This window comes from Cibotium barometz, chromosome 21 (assembly GCF_041138505.1).
Source record: "Cibotium barometz isolate CiBa-2024 chromosome 21, ASM4113850v1, whole genome shotgun sequence".
NCBI classification, from domain to species: domain Eukaryota; kingdom Viridiplantae; phylum Streptophyta; class Polypodiopsida; order Cyatheales; family Cibotiaceae; genus Cibotium; species Cibotium barometz.
The window spans coordinates 9,126,433-9,144,433 of record NC_141066.1 but is presented as its reverse complement, the minus strand read 5'-3'; the positions used below and the strand labels follow the sequence as shown (position 1 = coordinate 9,144,433).

At 46.1% G+C, this 18,001-nt stretch overlaps 1 protein-coding gene across 2 annotated transcripts in view; it reads left to right on the top strand.

Annotated features, from left to right (window-relative positions):
* LOC147626809 (ARM repeat superfamily protein) overlaps positions 1-18,001 on the top strand; it is a 149,613-nt gene that overhangs the window by 118,685 nt on the left and 12,927 nt on the right. For both annotated transcript variants that reach the window (XM_086815355.1, XM_086815356.1), the window contains exons 8-13: positions 513-584; positions 1,328-1,489; positions 10,088-10,161; positions 10,268-10,368; positions 17,650-17,757; positions 17,869-17,966. In XM_086815355.1, the coding sequence (XP_086671481.1) occupies positions 513-584; positions 1,328-1,489; positions 10,088-10,161; positions 10,268-10,368; positions 17,650-17,757; positions 17,869-17,966 (615 nt within the window). The remainder of the gene's footprint in view (positions 1-512; positions 585-1,327; positions 1,490-10,087; positions 10,162-10,267; positions 10,369-17,649; positions 17,758-17,868; positions 17,967-18,001) is intronic.

Genomic DNA, 18,001 nt, shown 5'->3' with positions numbered 1-18,001 from the left:
AGCAGCTTGGATAATGTGGGGCATTGTTGAGGGTTCGTGGTTGGTGTGGGGGATACTGCATTATGGAGGAGAAGGAGCATCCCAACCTGTGGGTGGCATGGTTGGCCTGGTCATAACCTGCCAGTAGTCAGACTCCTACATGGCACTTTATTGGCATCCAAATAACCTGCTGATGTTACCTGCCAAGGAACCCATGGCTCCCTAAGATGCCGTGTAAGATACTGCGATATATCTGTTGTCGACGGGTACCTGTGGTGCTTCCCCAGCCAGTCTTCGTGTTCACACAGTGCTGCCACCAGTTCACATTGCTGATATGTCTGTCCTGCTTTATGTGAGGCCCCTAGGGTGGCTCGTTTAACATCAATGGGCTAGGTCAGCCTTGTGATTGTGAATTTTTTGTTTCCTTTTAGGTACTCTGAAGTGGTTTTTTCAATCAAGTAGGTGAACTTGCTTCATTTATCTTGTGACTTCATTTTCTGGAATCTGATGTTTTAGAAATCGGGTGGTTGAAGGACCTTTTATTTACAGGAAAGGGAGCAGCAGCGGGGCACTTGAAAGAGATGGCCTTACACGGATCCTCACTGGTGAGTTTTCTATGACCTGCCCATCAAAAGTTAGTAGCAAAGATGCTTTTCATGCTGCGTGGCTGCTTGCAGGCAAGTCGGGTCCTTCCTAGAAATCAAGCTCCAGGCCAGGCCTCTGACTTGCTGAATCCTACAATGAGGCCGGCAGGTACGGGGGGTACCAAGCTGATGATGAGAGAGGCCCAGAAGGCAGCGATGACAACAGTAGGAAATCTGGACTGAGGATAGTGATGAAAGAGGCGATGGTCATCAAAGTGATTGGGGTTGCTCAATTAAAGCCAGCACGCGGCAGCACCATTTGACCATGATGTACAATGTTAGGTGTGAGCCTTGAGAGTGCCTGTCACCATCAGCATCAGGCCACATCTATGGCAGTGTGGGCCTGTGTGAGTGGCAGCCAGCATTAAAGTGGAAGGAGGCCCTGTTGTGGAGGTGGTCACCATAAAGGTGGCAAACCTAGCAAGAGAGCAAAGCAGTGTGTAGGCCGTAGAAATTCAAAATGGTAGCATTTGGCAGTCAGGTAGGGCTGGTCATCTGACTTTCGTGGAGGCAGATGGCCACCTCCTTAGTAGAATGTATTACGTAGTACTAGGCTACTTACCTTTTAAGGGCCCTTTTTCTATCCTTTGGCTGTGTGTAGCAAACTATAATTGTTTAGCCAATTATAGCAAAACGATTTTCATTTTATTTTTCTTGATGAGAAATGAGTTAACGAATTTGTGTGTATGTGTGTGTTTTGGCAGGTCAGAATTCGCATATTTTCTGTCATTGCTTTTCTGTTCGAACATTCAAAACAGGCGGTTCCGGCAATCAAGGAATCAGGAATTCTTAGAGTTTTGGAATTAGAACTGAGCAATGGAAGGGATGTGTTAGCTCAAATGAATGCCTTGGAACTTCTTCATGAGGTATCGTTATTGCAGTTGCAAAAGTAAAAAAGTCGCACATCTCCTTTCTTTTTTCTTCTCCTGAAGACAATGATTTTTCAAATTAGTAGAAAAGTTTACAAGTGTATAAAAGAGCAGATTTTAGCCCTGTAAAGAGGAAACAAATGTAATCGAAGAGGGAGGTGCTCCTTCTATGGCTGATGTCCCCTGGAGGGAGCCTAGATTATTATTTTTTGTTTTGGGGGGGGGGGGTGTTGAAGTGCCTTCCTTGGGGTGAGAAAGGGTCCCATGCTCCATGTGGAAAACGGCAGCACACTGCTCTTGTACGATCAGCGAGACTACATTGAGGGTAGGGCAGGGGTCTGGCGGTGGGTTGTGGAGAGCATGAGAAAACCTTGGGGCCTGTAGTGCCAAATGATGCTTCAGTCCACTGTCCGCTGGGGTGGGAAATGCCCTGGACTCCAGATGTGGAGAAAGACAGCACACCACTCCTCCATGACCTGTGAGCTGCCCTGGAGGCGCTTTAAGTGGCCGTGGAGGGTTTGAATGAGGTCTGTCCAAATGGATCTAATGGACTCTGTCAGGAGGTGGATTTGCTCTCTGGCCTCACTGCACTGTGCACGGCAAATGTGCAATGTGGCAGCTGATGAGCTGTTGGGAGAGGGAGGAGGTGGGGTGGGGGGAGGCTTTTTTCCAGTGTGTTTAGGCAAAGAAGCAGAGACATTTGGGGTATTGGAGGACTTGCAAGGAAGTTCTGTTTGCAAGCCAGCAAGTGGGTGGTGTACAGAGATGGTCAGATCATTATCACTGAGCATCACCTCAAATAATTGAAAGGGGGAAGATGAAAAATTGAAAAATTTAGGTGGAAAAAATTTGATGGCCAGAGAGATTAATCATGGATTTTTTCTTATCTTCTGTTTTTTTTGTGCAGGCCAAGATTAGGGCAAAAAGAATTACGTGGGCTGGTCTACAACAGAGAGAGAAAGGAGAGTGTAGTAAAGATAGAGAGAGAGAAGAGGAGGGGACTTACGCAGACATGGTTCGGAGGAAAGAGGGAAGTTGTGGCGAGGTTCTTATACAGGCATGGTGGGCAGCGAAGGGAGAAGAGGTGCAGGAGGACTCTTATGCGGGCATGGTGGGCAGTGAAGAGAGAGTGTGCAGTCGGGGCAGTTACGTGGGCATGGCGGGCCTCAAAGAGAGTGTGGGAAAATGCAGTGTCAGTTACCTTTTGTTGTTGAGTTCTTTCCTCTTCTTGGAGAGCATTGATGATACCTTCAAGAGTAGGATTATTGTGATACTTGAAGGTAGTGACAAGAGTAGCATAGGTGTCAGGTAAGCTTTTGAGAAGCACAGCAATAGCAATATCTTCGGAGATGGGGGACTTCACTGATGCAAGCTGAACCATAAGACTGCGAAGATAATTGACATGAGAGGCTATAGTAGCTCCCTCCTGCATATATAGATCAAAGAATGAGATCATAAGTGCACTCTTAGAGTTTTTAGAGCGGGGTCCAAAAAGGGTATTCAAAGTGATCCATGCTCGAGAAGCAGACTATATGTCGGAGATGTGATGAATGTAATCATCTCCAAGACCGAGCAAGATGATAACATAGGCTTTGTCATTCTTGGCAGTGGGAACATAAGTGACAACTTGCTCAATGTCGGAATCTTCGGGAGCAGCATGGTGAACAACGTCCCAAAGACTTTCTTTCATAAGATGGCACTTGATTTTGATTTGCCAAGTATGAGAGTTGGACCCATTGAATTTGTCGATAGACATGAGAGAATGAGTAGAAGAGGCCATGGGGGAAGGTCTTACCTCTTGCTAAAATGCAAGGGCAGTGTCTATTCCCTTACAAGATTGCAGAAATGAATGAAAGAAGAGATCCAAATTGTTTTTAGAAGCCGGCTCTCTCACCACTTGTCAAGGCCATAGCATGTGACAGCCCATCGAAGCATGAGGAACAGGCAGTTTGCAGATATGAGGATAACAAAAGGACTGACCAGCAAACTGAAGGAGACAATGCACAGTACCTTGTAGACACTTCAAGAGGAAGCGATGGCAGAATTGAATGCAGCAAATAGCTCGTCCAACAGGAGGAAAGTCGATCTGCAGCTGTCTCTAGATGATGCGCAATAAATCCCAGGCAGAGACAGTCCCTTGAGTCGATGAAGAAGGCAGCCAAAGGAGAGCAGCAACAGTACAGCGGGCTGTAGCAGTTCCAATATGACGGGCAGCAGCAGCTCCAAGAGAGATAACAATAGCAGCTCCACGAAAACTTTGAATAAGGACAGTCCGATGGATGAGATGAAGGCAATGGGCTGAAGAGGCTAGGAGGAACCTCGCTCTGATACCATGTTAAAAATATGGAAACAAGAGCTAGAAACTAGAAGACTAGAAGTGAAATAAGAACAATATTGAAGGACAAAGAGTTACCTTGAGATGAGTGTAGACAAGACACAAGCTTGATACTTCTTATGATGTGACACCCACAATATATAGGTGTGTAGTACAAGAGATAGTAGCCACGCTGATATGTGGGACAAATAAGATGCCACATGGCAGACACACAAGACTCAAGACAAAAGTCTATACTAGACTAGGAAAAGAGTACACCTAGTGTGCACTTATTTCCAACAATGGGTGTGTTACATGAGGCTACTTTGGCTTGTCCTGGACATTCGGTTGAGGTTACACCGATCATTGGAAAGGTGCGTCTCAATGTGCAGACTTACACGGACAGAGAGGATGATTTCTACATTATGCCTTTGGGAGTTGTGATGTTTTGTTGGGTATGCCTTGGTGCCATAAGGTTAAAGCGGTAGTAGATACTTTCAACAGGATAATCTCTCTCACTCACAAGAATAAGGAACACACTCTTGATGTAAAGCTTAAAGGAGAATCTATTCCTGTTGTATCGGCTTCGGCCATTTCTCGTTTAATAAAGAAACATCGTTCTGTTTACTTAGTGTTTGTTAAAGAGAATCAGGATACCACATATTCTAACTTGTCTGAGTTGGACAAGGAAAGATTGGACTTTCTCAAAAGTTTTCAAGATTGTTTTTCAGAGGCTTTGCCAAGGGAGTTGCCGCCTGCTAGGCATGAGGATCATGGGATTGATTTGATTCCTGGAAGTTCACCACCGAATAAACCACTCTATAGGGTGAGTGCAGCCCAACAAGAAGAGATTATGAGCCAAGTGCGTGATCTGTTGGACAATTCAACCAAGCTCTTCGCCCTATTGTTCACCAGTGCTTTTGGTACAAAAGAAAGATGGTTCTTGGTGGATGTGCATTGATTACATGACACTGAATAAGATTACCATCAAGAACAAATTTCCTATACCTCGAATCGATGATATTTTGGATTAGTTACAGGGAGCAGCTTACTTCAGTTGCATTGATCTGAAGAGTGGATACCATCAAATTTGCATCAGGCCAGAAGATGTGCACAAGACAGCTTTCAGGACAGCTTTTGGACTTTATGAGTTTTTGGTCATGCCTTGGTCTTACGAATGCTCCAGCGACCTTCAACATGATGATGGATCGGATTTTTCGATCCCACCGTGCTTTTGTGGGCACCTTCTTTGATGATATGATTGTGTTTTCTCATTCAGAGAAGGAGCATCGAGAGCATTTGACCAAAGTCTTTGAGGAACTCAGAAAGCATAGGTTGGTTGTCAACGGAAAGAAGAGTGATTTTTTCATGCAGGAGATTCGCTTTCTTGGGCACATAGTGTCTAAGGATGGCGTCAGGATGGATCCAGCGAAAGTTAAAGCGATAAAGAATTGGCCGGATTTGCAGACCATTCATGATATGAGAAGTTTCTTAGGACTTTGTTCATATTACAGGAGGTTTATCCGATTCTTTGCAGAGATTGCTTCACCTTTACATCACCAGACCAAGAGGGATGTAAAATTCCGATGGACAGAGAAGGAAGTGGAAGCTTTCAACAAGCTTAAGGAAAAGCTAACCACTGGTCCAGTTTTGGTTCTACCAGATCTACAAAAACCTTTTGTGGTACAGTGTGATGCATGTGGGATAAGCATTGGAGCTGTTCTTATGTAGGATGGACATGTTATTGCTTATGAGAGTAGAACTTTGTCACCGGCAGAAAGGAATCTACAAGTGTATGAGAAGGAGCTTCTTGTGATTATTCATGCTCTTTCTACTTGGAAGCATTGTCAAATCCCCATAGGATTTCCTCGTAGAACGCTCCTGGTACAAGACTCGAAATCTGTAAACAAACCAAACAAACTTGAAGGGGGTGCATGCCTGACTCACCTCCCAACCTTGATAGTCGTGGGCAAGCCCACAAATCTTGGTTGTCCCCACCGAGCCACGAGCTGAGCCAACTAGATGGACATACCGACCAATCTCTACCTCGTGACGCCCATACTGCCACGAAGCTACCCTCGCGGGCATGGAGATTGCTGCCAGCCTCGGCTGCAAGAAGCAGGTGCATGTCTGCACTAGATCCAGGCTCCTGACCATAGAGCTCTCACAAAGACAGGCGAGACTCTATATGACTAATGACTAACCTTGGCCACCCTTTTATAGGCTCTTGGCCGGTCATCAGGTGTCCACACTTGGGCGCTCGTCCGTCCATACTTGGGTGCCTGCCCGTTAGTCTATCCCTAACTCAGCTCGCCAAGTCTATCCCTAACTCAGCTCGCCAATCAGCTTGCCTAGCTCCAAGCTTCCCCAAACCTCGAAGCTAGTCTTGTGTGCATGTAGCACACGGTAGATACACACTGTGCACATGTCACACTGTCAAATCCCCATTGGTTCTCTTCGTAGAACGCTCCTGGTACAAGACTCGAAATCTGCAAACAAACCAAACAAACATGAAGGGGGTGCATGCCTAACTCACCTCCCAACCTTGACAGTCGTGGGCAAGCCCACAAGTCTTGGTTGTCCCCACCGAGCCATGAGCTGAGCTAACTAGATGGACGTACCGACCAATCTCTACCTCGTGAGCACGTTTGCACTAGATCCAGGCTCCTGACCATAGAGCTCTCACAAAGACACGCGAGACTCTATATGACTAATGACTAACCTTGGCCACCCTTTTATAGGCTCTTGGCCGGTCATCGGGTGTCCACACTTGGACACCCGTCCGTTAGTCTATCTCTAACTCAGCTCGCCAATCAACCTGTAGCTCCAAGCTTCCCCAAACCTCGAAGCTAGTCTTGTGTGCGTGTAGCACACGGTGGATACACATTGTGCACATGACAAGCATTACCTTCTCGGGGCTGATTTCATTGTTCAGAGTGATCATCAGACTCTTCGATACTTCCTTACTCAAAACGAAGCTTTCAGAGAAGCATATGAGTTGGGCAAACTTTTTGTCCATGTTTCACTTTCAGATTGTTCATGTGGATGGCAAAAAGAATGTGATTGCGGATGCCTTGTCTAGGAAACCACATGTGGCCGTCGTCTCTATTATCTTTCATCATGAACTTGATGATATGCGAGAACAGTATGCTCACGACTCAGATTTTGAGCGGATTTTTGATCGTTTGACTGAAGGAGAGCGAGTTGATCATTATTCTCTCAAGGAAGGATTTTTTATGATGCATGACATATTGTGTGTCACATCTTAGTTGAGGCAGAAGGTTTTGACAAAATGCCATGCTCCGCCTTATGCAGGCCATCGTGGTATCGAGGCTTCAGTGAAGGCTTTGGAGGCATTCTTTTATTGGCCTACTATGCGCAGGGATGCTGATGCTTTTGTTCGTGATTGTATCATTTGTCAGAAGGTGAAGTATGACCGTCAAAAGACACCTGGGTTACTTCATCCTTTGCCTATTCCAGATAGATTGTGGGAGAGTATTGCTATGGATTTTATCTTTGATCTTCCTAGCACAAAGAGTGGGAATGATGGCATCTGGACTATCGTGGGTTGTTTCAGCAAGCAGGCTCATTTCATTCTAGATAGGAAGAAGATAAATGCAGAGCAAATGGTGAGGATATTTTTGACAAATATCTTCAAGTACCATGGGATGCCCACATCTATTATCAGTGACCGAGATTCTCAAATGACGAGTTTATTTTGGAGAGCATTGTTCGAGAACATGAAGACTTCGTTGAAGTTCTCATCGTCTTTTCATCCACAAATAGATGGGCAGTCGGAAATTGCCAACTCGGTTGTATTGGATCTTCTAAAGTGTTATGCTTCGGGTCATAACGAACAGTGGGAAAAGTATCTTCCTTTGGTGGAGTTTGCTTACAACAACACCATTCACACTTCAACAAGTAAGGTACCTTTCGAGATTGTGGAAGGCGGGAAGAAAGTACCTCCGATCTTGCATACAAAAGATAAGATTTTCAAGGCAGATCGTTTTGTGGAGAACATGGATGAGGCTTACTAGAAGGTCAAGTTGGCTCTTCAAAGGACTCAAGAGAAACAGAGGAAAGCAGCCATGCAGTAAGAGCATGAGCAGTAGAGAGCTTAGTCTAAAGATTTATGGATTTGGAGAATTTATCCTGGAAGTATGGAGTTGGCTTTATGTACCCGTGCTTAGCACTCTTTCCATATGGATATCGTGGATTATATTATCAAGCTTACATGCAAGCTATATGGAGTTATGTCTCGGGATATCCTATGGATATGCTGAGGAGATATTTCTTTTGCTTCATGATGAACTCGGCAAAGAAAAGATATGGATACTTTGAGTTTTACAAATTTGAGTGGCCAGCCTGAGGGAAGTGCATCTTCTCCACCTTTGATTATTTGATCCCCCCCATCTACATGAGGCGACTTTGTATCTAGCCCTCCGTGGTTGTATTTAGCCCTTCGTGGCTGTTTTTCATTAACTAATAGAAGGATCTTTTTCCCAGGAAAAAAAAAAGATTAGATGAACTTTCACATTCCGAGGCAACTTTAGTCGATAAGCAACATCACCAATCTTTCTCAAGATCCTTTAAGGTCCACAGTACCTAGGGGATAACTTCCCAATCTTCCCTGTACGTAACGTCTTAGAACTCTTGTGCACTCTCAAATAAACTAGCATTCCCTCAGTAAACTCCCTCGATAAATATTACCTTTCAGTAGCATAAAACCGTGCACGGTCTTGTGCACTCTTAATAGCCTCTCGTGCATTGACTAGCATTTCTTGCATATCTTTCAAGAAATGTCTAGCCCCATCAATCTGAATACCCATAAGTCCAGTTGTTACTGGAGATCTAGGTTGGTATACATCAGGATTACTTCTCCTGGGAGGTCTTGGGTTCGAGCCTCCTCTAGGGCTGCCTGAAGGCACCCTTGTCCACGGACGGGCGTCTAGACTGCCTACGGGCGGGGGCTTCTCTACGCGTATATGGGCAGGAAAATATTTATTGATGCAGGATCTCTCACGAGTCACTGTGCATAGGAGTTACCTTTTGAGGCGTGTGTAGCATGTTTCTCTTTAAGCTCCTTGTGATGTTGTCTGAATAGTTGTGGTTCTAGAGATCTTGCATTTCTGTCCTGTGGTCCCGGGGCGCATAGGCATGTAGTTGTCTAGAGGTTGGGATGAGGATTCCCTGTGGCGGGGCTCTCTTAGTCTTGCTCTTGTCAAGTGTACCTGTGTGTTCTGTACGACATGTAGTTCTAGAGATCTTGCATTTCTGTCCTGTGGTCCCAGGGCGCAATGGCATGTAGGTGTCTAGAGGTTGGGATGAGGATTCCCTGTGGCGGGGCTCTCTTACTCATGCTCTTTTCAAGTGTACCTGTGTGTTCTGTACGACACATTCTTTTCTAACAGTGGAAGCCGCCTTTGATTTCACATGCTCCTTTGTCTCAACCCCACACATCCAAAAAACCTTTGCAGCTCGACTCTACCTTCTCACTCCCAGCTTCAATGTGAAGCTTCTGATGCCACCCTAATTTGACCCATGAAGATTGGAAGTGCATGTTCGATGTGATTTTTCAAGAATCCTGTTATCTGAATAGATCCATCTACATGCCAACAATTGTCTACTCGGTCTACTCCTTGATAAGACAGATGCATGGATGAAGACAAAGCCAACCATGGGAGCCATTGCGAGCCCTGTATCGTGCTGCGGACCTTTTGTACGCAAGTTACCAGATAAAATGAAGCATCGCTGTGGAGCGGGCGGGCTGCAAACTTAGCTAGAATGGCATGGTGTGGGATAGAGGGTTTACTGCGAATAAGAGAGAGAAACATAACCTGCAACCTTTTTCTGATCCAGTGATGTGAGGTCAACTGCCCAAAGAAAGTGCTCCATACAATGATACATGACTGCTGGTTGCACCAAGTTAAATAGGGTGCAATTTACGTGTGGTTAGTGTTTTCTTTAATGTCCATTTCCGTTTTGTTTGACTCCTCATTTTCCTTCTTGACTTTTAAGAGACCCCTTGTCTCTTTGTTACGCCACCGGAATGTCTATCTAGTATAGGCTTCACCTCCTGCATGACCACTTCTCCATTTACGAAAGTGACTAATGATATGGAAGGGCATAATAAAATGCATTATACAAGATATAATCCTACCCTATACTCTCTTACATTATCACACTGGTGAAAGCAGTCAATATAGAGAAGAACAAACACATTCAGCATTATCCAGCTTATGAACTCCATGAAACATTTTATGCTGTTTTCTTGAGTGCAGATTGCTGCAACACCTGATGGTGCAAGGTTTCTCACCGAAGGAGGTCTTTTGCAGCAGCTAGTTTCCATTATGGGGTAGGTGATAGTTTTTGTTGAGTCATATGTAAGTAATCCTCTTGGAAGTCTAAAAAAAATACGATGTTTCTGCTCTGATTTATTTCCATCCAATGCATATGAGCAGAAGTAACGGAGTAGATGCGTTGGTGCGCTCACAGTCTATGATGATTGGTGCTCGATTAATATCTCCGGAGGGACCTTTGCCTTCGTTGGTTTCAAAAGAGGGTATGCATGCATTCTATACTGTTGTGATATGAAACAAAAGGTAGCTACCTGAAAGGTTGTTATATGATTTCATACAATTTTAAGGACTCAAAAAAGAAGACTATTTTCAAGTGTGAAAATATGTACATACAAGTTGGGGTGTCTTCTAGTTTTTAGCCCTAGGGACAAAAAAAGGCTAGAAGTGTGATAAAGGGTGTCCATAACAAATGCAGTAGGCGATCTACCAAACTAAGGTGAGTGTGCATGTAATCAACACGTCTGATGCAAATTACTGCAAGGAGTGTAAGTTACTGGAACTCATGCAAACTAAGGCAAGTAGACATATCTTTTCGAGGTCCATGAGGGGTTCACGTTAACAGCGTAAGAGGCACAAGGACTCAATGAGGCAGCTAGGGTTTAAATGCCTGTTGATCCTTGTTGCATCAAGATGAAAAACCAAGGGTGTTGCCAAGAAGATGTTAGGAAGCTGTTGCATCGCCGAGCTCCCAAAATTGTCGACCTTCTCCAAATAATTCCTTTTTAGCTCTACCAATGTGATGATTCTCCCAACGGGGTCTGAATTAGGAACCCAGCAAAGCGTAATCACAAAAGTGAATGGTCTGAAAAAGCCCTTCATGTTTATTCTTGCCACTCGGCCAAGCCCCAATTCAAAGCCACCAGACATGCTCTCTCTCAAAGAACTACTGCATACCATGTGTGGAAGGGGCCACATACACTAACCAGCCACTACATAATCTCTCCAACATGCACGCTACCCTGACAAAGTTACAAAAAAGACGGAAGATTCAAGGAGGCGATATTTTTGTTGGTGGTGGAGAATTGCAAACAACTTCTAAGAGCCAAGCTAAGATAGGTTCTAAGGTGAGAAAGGCTTGGACTAGTGTAGAGCTTTGCTAAGGTAGGTGCCAAGGTAAGAAAGACTCTGATTGAAACTCCTAATGGTCCAGTGCACCTCCTACCACAGTAATCTTGTGTACCATTTTGGCTCCCAAAGATATTAATTCCTTTTTCTTGTGCCTCCTCTCTCTCCCCTTCCACTCTTGCTTGCTTGCCACATGGTGGATTCCTTGTTAATCTAGTCACTTGTCCACTCCATTGTCTCCTAGATGCAATACACTGCTAGAAGTTGGCCATTAAGCATTGCATAGAGTGATGGAGAGAGTATGGCAATGATTTCACTTTTATCTATAACACCAGTAGATGACCTTACTATTTCATGTGGTTTGGTTGTGTGGTTCATTCAAGACCCTGAGGTTCTATGAGTGTATAGCAGGGTTGGTTGCCCACTGGCACACAAAAGTGGTGGTTCTTCTTTGGACAGGATGTTGGGAGTCCTCGACACTCACAACACAATGTGACACTTTAAACAAGCTTGAATATAAGCATGATACAATGACAGGAATACTGTAACATTGCTTGTGTTACTTCTGAGAAGCTGTTACGTGCCCCTCACTGCATCATGCATACCCAACAATGGTCACGATGAGATGGACAATACATAGGATGAAATGACACAGTGACTACAGGACTCAATGAACAAGACGAGATGACAATGATGACCCGAGGGATGAGCTGAGGACTGGTTCTTGTGGAGATGGTGGCATCTCCTATCATTGGCAGATGCTCATCGGGGTGATAGTGCGGTGCTTTCAATGCCAGTGTGCGCACCTCCCATGCATCCATTGGTGGTGAGATTTAGGAGATCCATTGCTGGATGGTCCATTGGGAATTTGGGATGGTCAAGCTGGGACGGTCCGGTGTGGGCATCCTTGGTGGCTACATGTCACACCCACCACCATAGTGCTCACTGTCCTCGGTGAGAAAGATCGAAAAAAAGAACATAACTACTAAAATGCTGTGAACTGATAAAGCTTGTACTAACAATGAAAGAAAAATATGAAGCCCTCATCATGCTAGAGGGAAATTCTGAGTACCTAATTTCACCTAATTTCACACCTAGTTGAAATTTCTTACAAATATTCCACTAGCTCTTCAATTTCTCACTTTTCCCCCAATTTATAAATCCTAATTTCGTATTTCAACCTCAATGGGCAAGTGTTCCACTAGTTCTTCAATTTCTAACTTTATAAATCCCAATTTCATACTTGAGCCTCAATTGCACCTAATTGCACACCCTAACTAAAGTGGGAAAGTGGAAAGGGCAAGTTGAAGACCTCAAGGAGGAGCTACATGTATGCAAAGCATAGATGAAAGAAGAATTGGAAATTAATCCCTAACTTGCCTCAGAGGTTGAAAGCCTAAGAAACAAACTGCAGGAAGGTTTAGTGGCCACAAAGAGGGAGATGGAGAAAGGATGGGCCGCAGTGCTTAAGTAAGAAGTTGAGAAAGAATGGACAACAGTGGTGATAAAACACCCCACACCCACGCCCATCATACATGATACGTTGGAAGAGGAGAAGAGGAGGAAGGTTCGTGCTCTTCATGTGAGGGTGACAGGAGGCAGAATCCCCCAAGGCTGATGCTCTAGCCCTATGCAAGAAACTCAAATTGGAAGGGACCCCCTATGTGGACACATGGCATGTGGGACGAGACACCTCATGCGTCCTATCATCTTGATATTCTTGGACCTTGCTAGCCGAGATGCCTTCATGGACACAAAGACAGCTCTCCGAGGGGAGGAGATTTACCTAGGGGATGATCTCACCCAAACCCACGTAGAGCACAGGAGCGAACATGCCCAAGGTGCACGAGGCCGGCAAGGCGGGGAAGTGGGCAATGTACAGGGATGGGCGAATCATCATCACAGAGCGGCAGGGCCTGTGGGGCCATACACTTGGAGTTGGCAGTTTGAAACTGCAATGGGACACTATGGTCAGAGAGTGGGTACTTAGGAAAGTTTTTACAGAGAGGGACATTATCTTCTTCACAGAGACCCACCAGAACCCGGAGAGAGGCTACCATGCATTTCAGGCTATGAGTGGGCATCTGCCTAGCAAGAGGAGCCACGCACATGTGGTGGGGTACGTGGGTCTGGCGGAGTGGTGGTACTATTCAGGACACATCTACAGCCCATGATCACCATAGTCCGCAGGGACATAGAGGCACGCTTTATGTGGGTGAGGTTACAGGTCACAGTGGAGAGATTTATACACATCATAGTATGTTACTTCCCACCTAGGAAGTCCCCATATGCTATTCTGGAGGAGGGAGAGTAGTTTTATCCCCTCCATGCAGACGTCATTGAGTTCTCACACTTGGGTGAACTCCTTTTAGGGGACTTCAATTCCAAGACTCGGAGCGAGCAAGCATCTGTATATGACCAGGAGGAGCCGACCATGCATGAGATAGACTCTGAGGAGATTGGCAATCAGCGAGCGTCACACGACAGAGGGGACATTACAACATCAGGGGGAGAGTTCCTCGTGCTAGTGACCACACATGGCCTAGCCATCTTCAACGGGATGTCCCGTTTGTCTTCTTCCGGAGCTCTCACATGCTTTCCACATGGCGGAGGCTCGAGTACAGTGGATTACTTGATGGGATCTCCGGCTTTCACATCCATACATACCTTCACCATTTGCACCCGCCTCCTTGAAGCCGACCATGCCTATCCCTCCCACAGCCTCAGCTTTTCCCGACTGTCCTCACCATCACCACCGCCCATCTCGCACTACACCCAGATTCACTTCCACCATGATGGGGACTCGACTTCCTCCGACCATCTCTACCGACATCTAACATATGTAGATCCCAATCTCCCACTAGCCGACCTCACCTCTCAGCTCACCACAATCTTACACACCTCATTTCCATCCACCAGTCGATCTACTGCCAAACCCCCCAGCAGCACCATACCCTAGAACAATTGGTATGACGAGGAATGCCGCACAATATGTGAGCTTCTCCTACGCGAGGTTGCAACTGGCCAAATCCAAGAGCGATATGCTCAAAGGATTAACCAATACGCAACTAGATGTAAGAAATGAGCACATATTAAGGGCCAATACAAGGACTTATACCAATCTGTCAAAGGTGTGAACTGTACTGAGGGCTGTAAGAAAATCCGGGAGAAACGCCCACCCACACCCATCACATCTCCGTCCATATGGCACACATATGCACGATCCGTGTACGAAGTACCATATCAGCCCCCCATCCCACCACCATCACATCCACGTCCCATTACATCCACCTTCTTCACACCTGACATGGTAACCCGAGCCATCCGGAGACTCAAAAACGGTAGATCACAAGACCACGAGGGCGTCTTGGGTGAGCACATCTCCCATGCGGGGGAGACTCTGGCACCCCTCCCGGCCCATATGTTCAACTGGGCTCTTTTGGAAGGCTTCCCATCCACCAGGACAGCCCATATCATCACACACATCCATGAGGCCGGAGATCCCATCATGGACCCCAACAATTACAGAACTATTATGATTGGCCACACACTGGCCAAACTTTATGGCTCAATACTTGAGGTTGGTGGGCTCAACACACTAGCAGAGAGACATGAGCACAGAGCATCAGGGCAGGCAGGCTTCCGCATGTCATTCTCTACTTTGGATCACATCTTCACTCTTTGAGCCATCATAGACGAGGTCACAGCATGACACTGACAGGTTACTGTTGCTTTGTGGATTTCCGCAAAGCATTTGATACGGTGCCTTGAGCCTGACTACTTCAAAGACTCCAAGATCTAGGGGTACCATTAGACATGATTTGGGGGATCATGGCATTGTATGAGTCGGTCGTAGGGCGGGTGAGATGTCAAGGAGGATTATGAGAGGAGATCTCCAATACCGTTAGAGTGAAGCAAGGGTGTCCACTGTCTCCCACTCTCTTTGGCCTCTACATCGACGAGATTTCGGCCATCATTGATAGAGGAGGGGAAGGAGGCGTATCACTAGCAGGCATCCTTGTTTCCATACTATACTACTTTATGCTGGTGACATTGTGCTTATTGCAGATTCTCCAAAGGCTCTCTAGAGGGAGCTTGACACATTACAAGACTTTTGTGCTCAGTGGGATCTCACAGTAAACCTTGGGAAAACCAGGGTTCTGGTCTTCAATACATCCCCTCTTTTCACATCTCGACTGAGTTTCACCTACATGGGCAGCCCAATGGAAATTGCACACTCATGTGTACTTGGGAGTCACTTTTACAAGACCGGTCTTCTTTATGAGCCATGCTGCAGAGGCTAGATTGTTGCAAGGTATGCTTCTCTTGTTCTCATGGAGAGACAGTGCTTCCAGGAACAGAGGTCCAAGATGTGGCTATTTGACACCTTGGTCACTCCGGCATTGATGTATGGAGCACCCTTCAGGGCATCTGATGTTACAGTGCCCAGATGGCCGAGGATAGAGAGGCCTCATGTCATGATGCTCTCCTGTATGATACACAACAAACTAATGGTCCCACATGATATTATCCTGACAGAGTTTGCTGCAGCACCCATGGTAGTAGAGGCACTCTTCCAAACAGTCACATACATTCACAAGATCACTGCCATGGCCCCCACGAGACTCCTGAGGCTCGCCCTATAGCCCTCCCAGCAGCTAGCAGCAGATGGGCATGAGTCATGGTATAGCCGAGTATACACCTGGTTCACGAGGTGGGGACTCAAGATGGATCGCCTCCCCCCAATCCAATATGACTTGGACTCCCCATTCATCAGGCTCTGTCAGAATGACAGGAACTGTATGATCAAATATGGATCACCACACGAGCCCACTCTCACACTTGCATGAGGCTTATAGAGGATGTTTTCATACTAAGGGCCAGATATCTTGACATATACATGTCACATGCCATGCGGATTGCAGTGGGCGAGTTTCGGGTGTCATCGCACTGCATGAGGATAGAGATATGGAGAGCCATGCAGATACCTCGTGAGGAGAGGATATGCACTGTGTGCCAATAGGAGGTCAAGTCAGCAGAGCAGTTCATATGCAGGTGCACCGTATATTATGAGATTTGAGGGAGGTTCCACTGTCTCTTCCCAGACCCTTATCCAAGATCATGGATTACCTAGATGAGCGATGCAGGGGCCTCTTCCTACTAGAGCTTCATTGCCATAGAGGCTCACTGATTAGGGAGTTGAGACCCTATGGGAGACATGCACACTGGCCTCATGCAACCATCACTCAGTTCTTCCGACCACGAGAGAACGCCCCACCAGCCATGGATGACATACCCACAGCCTCAGCCAGACCCCACTCTGGTGTGACTCTAGACCAGGCCACGGCACTACGGTGAGCCCGATGCCCCAAACTTAGCCCTAGCTTGAGGAGATCTTGGAGAGGCATAGAGCGGCCTTCCCATGCCCGGCGGATCTGTAGAGCCTTCTACAGGCTAACCCCATGCTCGATATCCTTCTGGCCCCATCCCCCTACCAGGGGGTTAGCTCCATAGGTTGTATGATGATGGTCCCACTTTGTATCATATGGCTCGGATTTGACATTCCTAGCTAATAGCTCTGGTCGTTGTTTTCTTTTTCTTTTGTACCATAATGAGAGTACATGGACACTATTATATCACTTTTGGTCTAATAGACCCACTAGGTCTTTTGAAGCTATTTAATATAACTTTCTCTCTCTCTCTCTCTCTCTCTCTCTCTCTCTCTCTCTCTCTCAGACGGAGCTCAGACGACACAGGGATGTAGTGTTGAGTCAGCATGCTGAGAGAGAGCCCCGGCTTCGACAGGACACCTCACAGAGAGCCATCACAGATTTCTTTGTGGTATACACATCCACATCGGAATCCAGTGTCCACAACAGTTCCTCTACTACAACATCAGAGCCCACCACCTGTACCCACGCTCCAGCTCCACGCCCCAGAGGAGTTCTTAGCACGAGAGCTTGATCCATTCTGCGAGCCAGACGTCCCCGACCTAGAGCATCAGGACCCTCCACCACATAGAGACAGATTCGTGAGGTTCTCCATCGACATGACACGCTCCCATCACAGAGGCCTGATATTCACTCCACCATTAGATTGGTTCTGGCCGAGGCGGCTATCGTCATTAGCTGATCACAACATATCTCACTCTACACAGGATCATCTGTTGATCACATGCACTGTCAGATGTTTTCTTTTTACTTTTCTTTCAGTTTTCATGGCTCAGTATATCCATGGTACCGTTGTATTACTTTTGGTCTCATAGGCCTTTGGGGTCTTCCATAGACGTTAATATAACTCTCTCTCTCTCTCTCTCTCTCTCTCTCTCTCTCTCTCTCCCCCCTTTTTCCCCTTTCCCAAAATTCCTGCCACAACCTACCCCAAAAGACCCCCCTAACCAACTTCATTTATGAATGTAGACGCCTTCAAAATAGTCGAAGTTATAGATACAATTTTGAGAACTTCTGAGGGTTTCAAAAGCAGAGAAAAGGAGGCTGCCATCGATGCACTGGGGCGAATCGGGATGTGTAAAGCTTCTTTCTATGTATTTGTTTTTTAAAAAAATACTGTGCTTTGTTTGGAGTTATTTTGATGCTTATATGTTCTTGTATATGTGATGAGAGATACTCATCGTGCAGCCAAGCTAGGAGCTGAGCTCCTCCTCCAGAGCTCCCCTCCGGTTGCTCGGCATATTGTGCAGGCTGCTTTTACTCGGAAGGGAGGCAGTAAGCAATTGGTAATGGACTCCAGTGACATCATTTAAGCATGTGT